Raw genomic sequence first — 15,843 nt, 5'->3', positions numbered from 1 at the left:
GTCACAGCAGGGAGAATAGCATTTGCCTTCCTCTTCCAGGGAATGTGAGGTTGAATCAATTTCATGATTGCCAAATGGCCTTATAAATCAGTAGGGAAATTTATAGACAAGGGAAATTTCTCACCAGCAATTCCTATCCTGCTTGGATTCACTGGTAATAATTTGAATGAAATTCCCTGGCTTTTCTGTTTACCTGACTTTGGGAAAATAGGTGAATAGTATTTTCTGGCCTCCAATGAATCCATTTTAGACATTCAGGCAAAAACGTAGAAAAGGGAAAATATGCCCTTCTTACTTTTGTACTTCAAGAATTACCTGTGGGTAACTAGGTTTTTTGCTAATGTGTAGTTATTTTCTCATTACTGATTTTCATATTACAGCAATTTTCTGTTCAGGGTTACTTCTTTATACTCTTACTGTCACACTTGATGCTTTAAAAGATTGCAGATGGGATGGATGGCAGAATATGTGTAACAAAATGAATTTGGCTAAGTGACTGTTAATACCAAGCCCCTTTGTGGTAAATTAATAAAGACTATTCCTTTATTCTCCCTTCAGAGAGGGCACGATCAAACCTGGTGACAGGTTGCTCAGTGTGGATGGAATTCGGCTTCTTGGAACCACGCATGCTGAAGCCATGAGTATTCTTAAACAATGTGGACAAGAAGCAACACTGCTGATAGAATATGATGTCTCAGTAATGGGTATGTTGGAGTCCTGAGGGTGTGATCTCTAAGCACCAGAACGTCACTATCTGTCCCTGATTTTGGATTAAGTACGTGTTGTTATGCCCTCCTGGAATAGACAGAATTCATAAATACTATATAATGTTACTCTGTTTGAGTTCAGGAAGATGTGAGTGGCTGTACTTTGTAGTGATGTAGAGTTCTCATGTCAATAGGTTCCATAATAAAGTCTCATTCTGTCAGTGTGTCACCCAGCAATCAGCTCTTCTATGTGGATTGCCCTTTGGCAGCAAAGTGTTTTTTCCCCTCCAAATCACAAAAATAGTATTATTAACGTAAGGACTAGTACTCTTTTTTTTTATTACATAGAGACTGACAGCAGTAGGTGATTCCTTTCCTTCTTGTAACTTCGCAATGTGAAGTCAGCTAATCAAAATAATAGAAATGACCATTTATTTCACCATCAGATTTAGGGATAAGAAAAATAAAGGAGATGTAGGATCATTGATTAAAATAAAAACTTGAGTGCAGTTTTCTTTTTTTAAATTATGATTCTACTAGAAAGAAACTATTTTTACACTCATACCTATAGTAAAACTGGCAAGATATTCTCATGTGGCTTTTAAATGGTAAGAGAGCCAACATCTTGTGTAATGTTGACTAAGGCAGAAAAATTATGAGAGAATGAATTGGAACTTGAAATTGAAACTTAAATCATGCTGTGAGTAAACCTTACAATTATCAGACTCCATTAGGTGACCTGGCTTTACCATCTAGTTTTATGTTGTGAAATGTAGCTAAGAAAAAGAGACTTATTCTATAACTGCATACTCCTTTATTTCTCACTCTGTATGACTCCTCTATAACAATGTTGTATGAGAGTATTCTTAATCTGTTTGCTGGCCTGAAATGTCTGCAGAGTATGAGGTTTCCTAATGGGAAAGTATGAAACTTAAGGAGTTTTTAGAAGGATAAATGATGTGGTATACCCTTGATGTGGAAAGTTCATAAATGAATATTCCCTCCCTTACTTTCCACCTTCCTTTTTCCCTCTCTCCTTTTTTCTTTCCATCCTTCATTCCCTCCTTTCTTTCTGTCTTATTTTTGTTATAGTTTTTTAAATCAGGTGTTGAGTTAGATGATATGGGTTCCATTTTCAACTCTACTAATTTTTTTTGGAGCATATGATTTGATTTCCCTGTGCCTTATTTGTCAAATGGGGACTAGCATCCCTATTTTAAAGGCAATTATGAAGATAAAATCAGATTGCATAAGTAAGGTATATTTTAAATGATGAGACAAGTGGATTGTTAACATTAAAAATTGAAGCAGATATTTGACATCTAACTCCTTTGTTCAGTCTACAAACATTTATTGAACTAAATGGCAGGGACCAGGAAAAAGATGAACAAAATCGACCTGGTCCCTGACCTTATGAAACTTGCAATGGATAAGAAGAACAGACAGTAAACAAGGATATTACCAAACAAATAAACTCATAAAATGTGATCATTGCTGTAAAGGACAAGAACAGTATTCTGTAATAGGGAATAAGGGCAGGCACAGGTGAGGGTTGGCAGGTGATTTAAATAGGGCAGTCAGTGAAGAGTTAAGAATTAAAACCCAAAGGCTTAGAAGGAACCAGCTCCCAGACTGAAGACAATAGTCCCTGTAAGGCTGCAGCATTCCACATCAGAGAGACAAGGTCTCCTCCACTGGGATAGATACTATTTAAGGGAAAAGCCCTCCAAGTTTCACCATTGCCAGGGTCAGGAGGGAATGGGGTGACCCTAGCTGTTTGCCTTCTTTCCAACTCACTCTCACATTCTGAATGAAACCTGATAGTTTTCACACCTAGAATTCCCAGTCAGCTCCTTAATGTAGGAGAAAGTGGACTATCAGGAAGGAAACTCATTTTAAGAGTTCCTCAAGGTTGCTGAATATAAGCTGATTATACAAAAATCAGTTGCCTTTCTGTATATCAGCCAAAACAGAAAGTTAAAATTTTAAGGTGTCCTTTATAATAGCAATACAATTACAAGGTTCCTGTAAGGAATTAACCTTATAAAAGTTGTATGAACCCATTATAGATATAGATATGCATATGCATATACAGATGCATAAAAGAATACTTAAATACATAAAGACCTATATTATGATCTTGGAGGGGAAACTTTAATAGCTAAAAGATGTCATTTCTCCCAAATGTATCCACAAATTTGATTCTATTTAAAATCTCAAAAAAAGCATCTTTGAGGTTACCTGAATAAGCTGTTTTTTAAATGTACATGAAGTTAGAAAAGGGAGCAAGGAAAAATTGTCAAAATATTTTTGAAACAATCTGAACACAGAGAAGATTGTTCTACCCAATATCAAGACTCATTCTAAAACTGTGGCCTTAAGTCTGTCTAATATTAACATGCGATGATAAAGAGACCAGTAGAAGAGGATAAAATGCCTGAAACAGACCACTGTCCATATGGAACCAGAGGTGTAGTCAAACATCAGTGAAGAAATGTTCAACTGATCAGTAAGTGATGCTGGAACAATTAGCCACTTGGGGAAAATTAAATTCCTACTTCATATTATACCCAAAAATAAATTTTATATTTACTTAACCATTTCCCAGTAGACTGCTATTATAAATAACTAAAAATAATATCTTTCTACCTAAATGTTTGTCTGTATTTCTCATTTCATTGAGACAATGTGTTAAATATATTTGAAACATAATTCCAATTGTCTTCCAGAAAAGTTGCACTATTTTATATTACTACCAGCAATGCCTTAAGTGTACATCTCATCAGAGTTTGTCAATATTGAATATTATTTTTAATATATCTTATTTGTTAGGTAAACATTGCATTACATTTTAATTCAACTCAAAAAATTTCTAGTGCAGGTAAGTATTTTTTCATATGGTCATCTTCATTTTCTATTGTCATTTATGTCCTTTATTCATTTTTCTATTGGAGATGCTTTTAGTTTTTTGTTTATTGGCTTGTAGTATTTATATATTAAAGGCATTAGTCATCTGTTTTTCATAAAAACTTTTCTCAGTAGCTTATTTCCCTTCAAAGTTATTTATGGACTTCTATTGTGATAGCTTTCTGTCACTCTTAGATAAAGCTAAATAGATACAACAATTTCAGTTACAAACTTAGATAAGGAACAATAGTTTAGTAGTATATGTACATATCAATATCAGCATTTTGTTCAAAACCATTCAACAAGTGTCTAGGAAGTTCCAAACTTTCCCACATCTTCTATCTTCTTCTGAGCCCTCCAAACTGTTCCAATCTCTGCCCATTATCCAGTTCCAAAGTCACTTCCATATTTTCAAGTATCTTTATAGCAGTGCCCTATTTCCCTCAATACCAATTTTCTATATTAGTCTGTTTTCACACTGCTCTAAAGAACTACCTGAGACTGGGTAATTTGTAAAGAAAAAAAGGTTTAATTGACCCACAGTTCTGCATGGCTGGGGAGGCCTCAGGAAACTTGCAATCATGGAGAAGCAAGGCACATCTTACATGGTGGCGAGAGAGAGATGAACCACCACACGCTTTTAAACCATCAGATCTTGTGAGAACTCACTATCATGAGAACAGCATGGGGGAAAACTGTCCCCATGATCCAATCACCTCCCACCAGGTCCCGCCATCAACATGTGGGATTACAATTCAAGATGAGATTTGGGTGGGAACGCAGAGCCAAACTATATCAACTAGCCTAAGGAGGGAATTTATTAGCCTACAAAAGTAAAAAGCCCAAGATATATCCTGGCTTTAGAAACAAGTTTAATAATGTCATAGGAGTTTTGTCTCTCAGTTCTCCTTGCCTGAGAAAGACTCTCCTCTGTCACAGCAAGATGGCCCTACCACCCAAAAGTCTACATTATTTTGAGAGTTTGTGATGCCAGAAAAAGAAACAAGACTGATCTCCTCTAAAAGATTCTTAATGACTTAGCTTGGGGCAAATGCTGATCACTACACTAAGCACTGTGTCTAGGGATATAGTGCACTCTACAACTGTGGTATGGAAGGCAAGAACATATGTTGAATGGCCCAAACAGAATGAGCCAGAGAAATGGCAATTCCCCAAAGTAGATGATGTGGGATTGACAAAGAAAATAATAGGTGCCATTTTAAGATGCAATTAAATGTTAAATATTATATTCCCACTAATAGTATATGAGAGTTTCCTTTGCTTCACATCCTGACTAGTGCTTGGTATTTGTATTAGTCCATTTTCATGCTGCTGATAAAGACATACTCAAGACTAGGCAATTTACAAAAGAAAGAGGTTTAACGGACTCACAGTTCCACATGGCTGGGGAGGCCTCACAATCATGGCAGAAGGTGAAAGGAATGTTTCACATGGTGGCAGACAGGAGAAGAGAACTGTGCAGGGAAACTCCCCTTTATAAAACCATCAGATCTCATGAGACTTATTCACTATCATGAGAATAGCATGGGAAAGACCTGCCACCATGATTCAATTACCTCCTACCATGCCCCTCCCACAACACATGGGAATTATGAGAGCTACAATTCAAGATGAGATTTGGATGGGGGTACAGCCAAACCATATCAGTAGTCTCTGCCTGTTTCATTCTAACCGTTCTGATCAGCGTGTGGTGGTATCTCATTTTAAGTTTGATATACATTTCCTGGATGAATAACAATGTGGAGCACCTTTCATTGCCAGGAAGACATGCTTATGGCTTTGGTTTTACTTTCATGAATAATACTTTGATTTATTTACATACTACTACAAGTACACACATTATTTCTTAGAAAGTGTGTGTGTGTGTGGTGTGTGTACAATATAGATATCAATACCTCAACCCTGGAATCAGATATATTTTTTCAGTAAATCTCAAATGATAAATATTAGTAAATTCAGTGCTCTGTTTAGGAAAGCTATTGAAACTGTCAATTTTATTAACTAAAGTTTAATTTAGTCTGTGTCAATTTAGTCTGTGACATTTTAAGGACAATTTTTTGAAATAAGGAAGACAGAAAAATAAGTTTGAAGAAAAATTAAGAGTTCAATTTTAGATATGCTAAGTTTGAGATGTCTGTCCATCATGTAAGTGGAGGTATGAGTTGAAAGTTGAGTATTTTAGGTGGAGTTCAGTAACAGGTCAGAGCAGAAGATATAAATTTTTAAGTCATCATCACTTATATTGCAAGGCTGGATGAGACACATAGGGGAGAGAGTTTAGGCAGAGAAGAGAGAAGCCCAGAGACTGAGCTCTGAGACCATCCCGTAGTTACATCAGGAATGTATAGAGGACCCTGTAAAATAAATTGAGGAGGCCAATGCACTGATGGAGACAGTGATCCAAGGCCAAGTGTGGAGTCATGGAGGCCAGATTTTTCCTGTGTAAAATGGTGGCAATTACACTACCACACTCACAAGTTGCTATGAGGAGCAAAAGGATTAATGCATATGTGGTGCTTGGCACATCATATATGCTCAATAAATTGTGAACAAATTATTTAAAATGCATATGGGGAAAACCTACACTTCAATATTGTTGAACTATATTATCAAATGATTGGGTCTGAGAGCCCTGTGGTTGGAAAAGTAACATAAAAGTATAAGTATAAGGAAAGCATGAGCATCTTTTTTTTTTTCTTCTTCAACTTTTAAGTTCAGGGGTAAATGTGCAGGATGTGCAGGTTTGTTACATAGGTAAACGTGTGCCATGGTGGTTTGCTGCACGGATCAACCTGTCACCTAGATATTAAGCCCAGCATCCATTAGCTATTCTTCCTGATGCTCGCCCTTCCCCTGCTCCCCCGACAGGTCCCGGTGTGTGTTGTTCCCCTCCATGTGTCCACATGTCCTCATCATTCAGTTCTCCCTTATAAGTGAGAACATGCAGTGTTTGATTTTCTGTTCCTGCATTAGTTTGCTGAGGAGAATGGCTTCCAGCTCCATCCATGTTCCGTCAAAGGACATGATCTCATTCCTTTTTATGGCTGCATAGTATTCCATAGTGTATATGTATCACATTTTCTTTATCCAGTCTGTCATTGATGGGCAGTTGGGTTGATTCCATGTCTTTGGAAAGCATGAACTTTTAAGGAAAAAAGTTCTGAAAGCAATGACTGTAGTAAAATACAGTGCCTTTTAACGTAAGACAAACTTGGTTTTGGATTTTGGCTCTCTGTTGACCTTGGGCAATATTTAACCTCTCCAAGCTCCAACTTTTCCATCTCTAAAGTAGGGATGATGGTAGTATTTCTTCATAGGGCTGATGAAAAGATGAAGGGAGTGAATACATGTAAAGTGCTCGCCTTAACCAAACTGTTAGTGAATACCAAGAAATTAAATTGGCTCTTTTCATGCTCCACTTCTCTAAAATGAACCTCAAGTCTCCCATTACACTGGATTAAGATGAAACTGATGGTTCACTCTGTGACAACATTGAATTGTTGTTAGAAAGCATATTTGGAAAATGACATGTTCTGGATCATTTTATGTTCTAAAAGTTCATCAGAATACTTATTTTGCTTAGACCTTTGCTAAAATATTTCTAAAATATGTTCCTGAGAATATATATTAAGTTAGGTACTTGAGTCTTTGGTAGAGGAGCACACAACTATCCCAAGAACATCGTTCTGAACACCAGTCCTTGGGCAGGTGTTATAGAGTCAAGAGGTGTAGAAGATTGTGCCAAATCTGTACTGACTTGTAACTTGCTCTGGATTTTTAAAATTACATGATTCTCTAATATTTGTCTATTTTATAACTTCCTTCCCTGGAAAGAACTACAGATGACAGTCAGTGAACATGAAATTCTTGCTGGCTGAATAAAACAAGGCTCACTGTAGTGTAATTATAACGAGAGACAGTTAATGTCTACAGTGATCTTAGTAGCTTTCCAGTGTAACCAACAAACTATTGCAGTTGATAATAAAGATGGAACAATAACTAAAATATTTTTCCCAAATGCCCTGAGCTTTCCCACTGTTGTGCCCAATATCTAGTATTCCTATGCACAAACTTTGCAAAACTATAGTACTGGCCCAGGTCAAATCCATCTCCCTCATTCATCCTGTTCTTATTTGGATTATTCAATCTCTTATTTTTCCTTTTGAGAGAGGAAGGAGCACTCTCTGTAATACTTTCCTGGTGACTCTTGAAAGTATTTACATTTTAATTTACCTTAATAATCTATGTATTTTTCTATTGTGCCACTAGTTTCTACAGACTCTGTGGGGACACTAACCAATCATCTTTATCTGAGTATTTCCATAACATCTAATGTGGAGCCCTCACACATACATAGAAGGCACTTAAAGACAACTGTGAATTGAACAATGTGTTCACCCATAGATTAGCTGTTCTTATGAATCATCATCATTAAGTGGTATGTGTAGAATGTAGCAGAACATCAGTGTTTATGCTATAGGTTTAAAATGAAGTTACTACATGATTTTATCTTACATTGCACAATGACATCATGGATCTTTCAATCACAACACCTCCTAATCTACCTATGATATTTTTCTGAATTCCTGTAAATCTCTGTCTTTCCCTTTAGCTGTAACTGTCTTTGGTCAGCTTCAAACCTTTCTTTTTGATCACCTAGATTATGCTAGCATGCAAAACCAAGGATACTGAGAAAAGTTTTATCATTTCCTTAGAAATGCCCAACAGTGTTAGCTAGGCATGGTAGCACCACCTGTAGTCTTAGACACTGAGGATGCAGAGGCTGGAGGATTGCTTCAGCTCAGGAGTTTGAGGCTGCCATGAGTTATGATCACACCACTGCACTCCAGAATGGGTGAGAGAGCAAGATCCCTCTTTAAAAAAAAAAAAAAGATAAGAAAGGAAGGAATGCCCTATGGTATTATATCTTTGCCCAGCAGCTACATGGGCAGTCCTTACTTATATGCATTTAATCTCGAGCAAACATAAAATAGCAATTTTTAAATAATTCCTTTTTATCAAGACTGCTATGAGTCTTCAGAAGAGATTATTAACTCCCTTGCAGTAAAAAACTACAGGTTTATTGGCATTATCACAACTGTATCTTGGCTATATTTTGTATTTTATTTTGGGGAGATATCAAGATATAAAACTTACAACAGTCGCAAGAGTAAGTTAGTCACTATTCATACTTTATAGATTTCTTTTGTTTGTTTCTTTTGTTTTCTTTTTTTGAGACAGAGTCTCGCTCTGTAGCCCAGCCTGGAGTGCAGTGGCGTGATCTTGGCTAACTGCAAGCTCCACCTCCTGGGTTCACGCCATTCTCCTGCCTCAGCCTCCTGAGTAGCTGGGACCACAGGCGCCCGCCACCATGCCCAGCTAATTTTTTGTATTTTTAGTAGAGACGGGGTTTCACCGTGTTGGCCAGGATGGTCTCCATCTCCTGACCTTGTGATCGGCCTGCCTTGGCCTCCCAAAGAGCTGGGATTACAGGCATGAGCCACTGCGCCGGCCCATACTTTATCAGTTTCTTACAGGTGATCTCAGTGAACTGGAAACAGTTTTCCAAGGGCTGCTAAAGTATTTGTAACACGACACACAAGCTTCCTTGTGGGTTACCAGCTTAACTTTCTTTTCATGGAAAATGTCATTAAAGGGACGTTCATAGGGTTTCCTACATAAAAGAAGTCTATAAGTTTTAAATGACAGTGGTATTTTAAGATAAAAATTGGATTTTCTTATATGTTCTCTGTTTTCTAGAGAGAAAAAGGTTAATTTTTGCAGAATATTCTGGCTCCCACCTTCCTCATTCCCTTTTACATATTCAAACTCAGAGCTACTTACTATGTTTCTGGAGATAAAACTAGTGGGTGAGAAAAGAGTTACCCTAGTTTAGGAAAGGGTATGAATTTTTAGTTACTTTTATATTACTAAATTAGAATAGAGTATGCTTTAAAATTTACTTTTGTGTTAGTACAACACACAAAGAGGAAAGCACTGAAATCTTAGTTGTACAACTTATTAAATTTTCATTTATGTGTTTTCCATTGAGGTCAAGAAATGAAACATAATTATCATCACCAAAAGCCCCATTGTGCTTTCTCTCATCCCTTCTCCATATGTAACCCCTGTCTTGATTTCCTAGACCAGAAATTCATTTTGCTGGACTTTAAACTTTATATAAATGAAATCATACAGTGTATTTATTTGGTAGCCGGGTTCTTTTGCCCAAATTATGTTTGTGAGATTGCATCATATTGTTGCCTATAGCAATAGTTCGTTCTTTTTAATTGTTGTATAGTATTCCATTGTGTGAATAGATCACAATTTGAATACTTCCTTATTGATTATCATTTGGGTATTTTTCAGCTTGCCACTCCTGTAAATAATACCATTGTGAACATTCTAATATTTGTCTTTTCGAACATATGTATGCATTTCCATCAGATTATACCTAGTAGTGGAATTGCTAGGCCTTAAGTTACATGTCAGTTACATGCTTTGGTAGATACTGCCAACGAGTGTTTCCTAAGTGGCTGCACCAATTACACTCCCACTAACAGTTTCACATCCTTCACATCCTCACCAGTACTTAGTATTGTCAGTCTTTTTCATTTTAACCATTCTGAAAAGAATATAATAATATATCATTGTGGTTTTAATGTCTATATCCCAGATGAATAAGAATGTTGAGTACCTTTCAATATTGGCCATATGGATATTTTTGTGAAATGTCTGCTCAAGTGTTTTGATCCATTTTCTTTCTATTGGATAATTCTGTTCTTCTTATTGGTTTATATGATTTCCTTATATATTGTGTATACAAGCCCTTTTTCAGTTATGTGTTACAAACTAATTCTGGCTACTGAATGCAAAATAAATGCCAAAATTAGTAGATACAAGCTATACATTCCAACAAAATTTTGGGTTACTTTTTAGAATTTTTTTAAAGAATTAGACACAGAAGTTTGAAAGAAGATAAAAAATCATTCTCTAATATTTAGATAGATGTTGCTCTTGGGTTCCCTACACCAACCCCTCCGACCATTACTGTATTATTTTTCTATTACATTGTAGCAAAATGCCACAAAGGTAGTGATTTACAGTTTTATAAGTTAGAAATCCAGGCAGGCGTGGATGAGTTTTTTGCTTAGGATCTCACAAAGCCTAGGTCAAGATGTCAGCAAGCTAAGGTCTTATCTGTAAGGTCTGGGAAATAATCCCTTCCAAGCTAACACAGGTTGTTGGCAGAGTCAATTCCTCGGAGTCAGTCCAAGGTCCTCATTTCCTTGCCAGCTGCTCTCTGGAACCATTTGCTGTTCCTAGAAACCACCCACATTTCTTCTCACATGGCCCCTCCATCTTCAAGCCAGCAATGGTGCATTGAGTCCTCATATTTCATATATCTCTGACTTTCTCCAGTGCCTTCCTCTCATACTACTAGTTGGAGAAAGTCCTCTACTTTTAAGGACTCATTTGATGACCTTGGGACCACCCAGATAATCTCCCCTTTTAAGGTTCACTATGTCAAATGACATAACACAGTAATTGAAGTTATATATTGTATCATGATACTAACAGAATCTGGGGCTTAGGGCATGGAATCTTTGGGGGATAAATCCAGAAATTCTGCCTATCATGGGACTGTACACCAAAATCAAGATGAAGAGACAGGAACAGACTAGAAAAGAAATGCCAGTAGTTGGAAGTCTAACCAATTGTTTAGAGGTTATCAGCTAGAGCAACTCCAGTGCCTAGCAATGTGCCTGGCATAAAGGACACTCTCAATAATATTTTTCAAACAAATGAATAATTAGCTTTTGAGATTTTTTCTAATCTCCATATTTGACTACAGCATGTTTTATCATCTTTCTCTGGATATTCTTGAACAAATAAATGATAAAGTATCGCAAAACTATATACATTATATATGAGGCTCATCTAGGCCAGGGGGAGCCAATAATCTTCTATTTTTTATGTCATCTCTGATTAACTGATGGTGGCCATCTGAAACACTGCATTGAGAAGGATTTTGCAGTTTGAAGATTGTTGAGGCTTGAAGGATTTTGAAGTTTAAAGGAAAAGAGCACTGTGATTACCTACACCATCTACCTGAGCACTACAGGTACATGTGATTACAAATGCATCTTATTACCATCCCACACCCACTTAGAGACCTAAGTGAGATTCAAGCCACTAGACCAAAGAACGAGTCCATATCTAATTCAGCTTTAGAGGCTTTCTATCTGATAAATCTGAATAATAGAACAGTTTGTTGTCATCTTTTGCTTCTTCCTACAACTGGAAGCTTATGCTTCTTCCTACAACTTCCACACACATTAATCCCCATTTTTTACACCCTCTACAAGAGGCAACAAACTGGAGGGCATGGCTGTGGAACATGTATTTTTCAACCTTCACAATGTTTTTGGGAAGTTGGAATTTGTTTTCAACACCTAAAAAGAGAGACTTTGTATTTAGAATAAATCTAAATATTGGGTTACTCTTAGTAATTTGACATCACCAGGTCAACATTCCTACATGTAACCCTTAGCTTGAGTTGACTCTCAGACTGCCCCTCTTGATGGGGATGTTCTTGCCAGTTTGTCCAAATCATGTCCCTGACAGTACAGCCTTATAGCAAGTCACCATCATGCCTGTCCCTCAGGCACTTGGGTTTGTGATTCCCGCTCTACACAATGACCTTTTTGTTTCAGCCAACCTAGCTCCAAGACAGCCTAACTTGTATAGACTCTCAAAAAGAAGATCCCTATGAGAAGTTCCTGTCCCAAGTGGTCAACAGTCTTCTCTTTCTAACCTCACATTTCCCGGAACAGGTATTTGGGAGGAATGGGAAGTTTCTGGCAGAGTCCCAGTCTCTCTCTTCACAGCCACTGTAGGCTCCCCCAGGCTTTTCTCTCCTGGGCCTGCAGCCTCCTGTTCACCACACTCTGATTGTTTCTTTCAGCTCAGGGGGCACATGTGTATCCTGACAACTCATTCTGTTAGGGGTAGAAGGTATCCGAGTTACCAGTGGCGAATCCGTATGGGTCTGCAGCAACCTTGATTCTTGCCTCCTCAGAAGAAAGAATTCAACTGAGGGGCATAAGGCAGAAAAAGAGACCAAGGCAAGCTTTCAGAGCAGGAGTAGAAGTTTATTTTAAAAAGCTTTAGAACAGGAAAGAAAGGAAAGTACACTTGGAAGAGACCCAAGCAGGCATTTAACCTTGACCCTGGGGCTTGATATGCTGGTCCACCTCCAGCATCTTGCACCCCTTTCCCACGATTTCTCCCTTACGGTGGGCTGCCTGCATGTGCCCTCCTTATGCTTGGGAAGTGAGCATGTGCAGTGTGTTTAGGAAGTTGTACGCATGCCCATCTGAAGGTTTCTTCCCTTTTCTGGTGGAATGCCCCCAAAAGTCATACTCCACCATTTTGTCTCTTAATACACATGCCCGGTTCACTTGCCCAATTCCTGAGACCCTGTTGAAAGCCAATTACCAATTTCAAGTATTTTTATCTGTTTGGGAAGTTGCCTCTCGCTGGTGTCTGCATTCAGTTAACACTTCATTGTGACAGCTGTGGACCGTCAGGAGATTGTCTCTCCCTGGTGCACTGGCTGCTGAATTATTGTTTTTAGAGCAGCAGTGTGATAACTACCAAACCATCACCTGATAATCACCTGACATTCCTGGTGGGTGGAGAGCAGAGTCGTCTCCTGCTCCGCTCATGCCTGTCTAACTTCATGTAACAATTCCTAATATGTTAATTGTTCATTTCTGGGCCTCTGAAGTAATTTGGATAGTCTGATTTTAGTGTAGACTATGTTAGGCCATTCTTGCATTGCTATAAAGAAATACCTGAGACAGGGTAATTTATAAAGAAGAGAGGTTTAATTGCCCCACAGTTCTGCAGGCTGTACAAGCATGGTGTCAGCATATACTTGGCTTCTTGGAAGGCCGCAGTGAACTTTTACTCATGGCAGAAGGTGAAGTGGAAGCAGGCACATCACAGGACAAGAGCATAAGCAAGAGAGAGAGAAGGAGAGGATACCACATAATTTTAAACAGCCAAATCTTATGAGAACATACTATAGTGAGGACAGCACCAAGCCATGAGGAATCTGCCCCCATGACCCAAACACCTCCCACCAGGCCCCACCTCCAGCACTGGGAATTACATTTCAACATGAGATTTGGAAGTGACATCCAAACTATATTAGAGGTATTCATAACCACTTTCAAATTCCCGAATAACACAAATGTAAGAATACAAAATACTGTAAAATGTAATTCAGGAGCTCCTTCTAGAAGCTTAGTGTTGTATTAGGTACCATGGTGATGAGCAGTTGATTCCAAGTAGGAGTAACATGGACAAATAATTTAATATATACATTTTCTTTAAGGGCCAAATTGATGATATTTTAGGTAATATCCATTGTGATAGAATCAGAAGGGTTTTTTAAAACATCTTTGGGCCACTACTCCTAATTCGTAGCATGAGGAGAACAGACTATATCATCTTAGAGGTTCTTCCAGCTCTACTATTCTATCCCTGGACCTGGCAAATTCTCTTAAAAGATTTCAGAATTTATCATCACTGCTTTTTTCATCTATGTAACCATAAATACAAAACAAAAATGATATAAATAAAAATAGTTTAACCAATTTAAAGTGGTTACAGCTAAAATCACTATCTGAAAAGGGAAGTTGATCATTTCCGTTGTTAATCACATCAAACCCAGTAGTCCCATTGACAATTACAAATTTTCCAAAGATTACTCCCCAGCTTTCTCATAGTAGGCATAAAGCCAGCATGCTGCTGTGAAGCCATTATCTGTGAAGATTTTGATCTTAGCATTCTGAGATATTTACTAAATTAATGGGAAGTTGGTTAAAATTCCCTCCTTTTCGGATTCTATATGATACTTCTAAAATGAAGCATGTCCTTTAGGGAGAAAATTATCCCTTTAATTTTAGCATATTTTAAAAATAGGGAAAACTGACCAAACTCTGTCAGGGGAGGTGATCTCTCTTTGTGTGATGAGTTTCTCTGAGGTCATGTACATGTATTAGTTAGACAAGAATGGCTTTTCCTTTTGAGAAGAGTAGCAGGAAAGCACTTCTATTGATCACAAGGTCAGTCTGAGGCCATCTTTTATAGAGTGCTATTAAGTACTAATTAAGATTACTTTTCTCTGTGATTGTATACTAATTTTATATTCCTCTTAATAAAATGAGCTCCAGTTATTCACTGGGGAAAAAAATTACTCTTCTTTTTTACCTTCCATTAGCCATTATATAATAGTATATAGCTTCAAAAGAAACAGAAGACTACAATATTTCTCGTCAGGCATGATGTAATTTTCTCCATATTTTAGCTATCTTTGTCCAACAGCATTAACTACAGTGCTTGGTATGTAATAAAAAAAAATTTTTAAGAATTATTTCTGGTATACCAATGGGTGTTAAAATACCAGGTTAACTCTGACAGTCATACTGTTAAGGGGATAAACTATTTTACTACTTGTTTCTATGACTTTGACACTGAAAATGACTCCTAGATGCCCCTGTCAGATCACCTAGGAGGGTACAGTTGCTCAATACAGTAACACCCACTGAGTCCCCTGCCTCCTGGCTCTTCTGTATGACACAGGCTTCACAACCATGACAGAAACTGCCCTGAATCTGTCTTGAGGTCAGGAGCTCAGAGAATTTTGGTAAGGACCCTCTGGTTTACTTTTAAGATTAAAGAAGAGTTTCTCTACTGTGAATTCTCAGAAGCAGGTTGAGATCATACTTTTAATGTGAATTTCTTTGAGAGCACACCAATATACAATGTCTTCTTTCTGTATCACCTGAAGTTCTTACCACCTGAAGAAATTGTATTGGTAGCAGTAAAACAGGAAATGGAAGAGCCAGCAAGCTTTCACCTGATCTCTATGGGGGCATCACAGATTAGACTTGTCCTCACTGAAAATCACTGTAACATCTAATGGACTCATTCACATGGAATATTGAATGATTGACTATTACACAGATCACCTCTCCTACTGAATTATTTTACTTAAAAACAAGTAGAATGCAAGAGACTCACTGTGAAATTTTTCCCGGAACCTCTTTACCTTTCCTGTCTCTGAAGACTCTCTCTCGTAACATCAACATCTGTTCTCACCATTCCCATTGTCTCTATTTAGACATCTCCTGGT

General features: G+C 37.6%; 1 protein-coding gene across 18 annotated transcripts in view; it reads left to right on the top strand.

Moving 5' to 3' along the window:
• The window catches only part of GRIP1 (glutamate receptor interacting protein 1), a 711,077-nt gene that overhangs the window by 547,256 nt on the left and 147,978 nt on the right, over window positions 1–15,843 (top strand). For all 18 annotated transcript variants that reach the window (XM_045366606.3, XM_045366605.3, XM_045366600.3 and 15 more), the window contains one exon: window positions 559–704. In XM_045366606.3, the coding sequence (XP_045222541.2) occupies window positions 559–704 (146 nt within the window). The remainder of the gene's footprint in view (window positions 1–558; window positions 705–15,843) is intronic.

This window comes from Macaca fascicularis, chromosome 11, assembly GCF_037993035.2.
Source record: "Macaca fascicularis isolate 582-1 chromosome 11, T2T-MFA8v1.1".
In the NCBI taxonomy this organism is placed as follows: Eukaryota; Metazoa; Chordata; class Mammalia; order Primates; family Cercopithecidae; genus Macaca; species Macaca fascicularis.
Note: the sequence above shows the minus strand (reverse complement) of the source record. Positions and strands in the feature narration are given on the sequence as shown.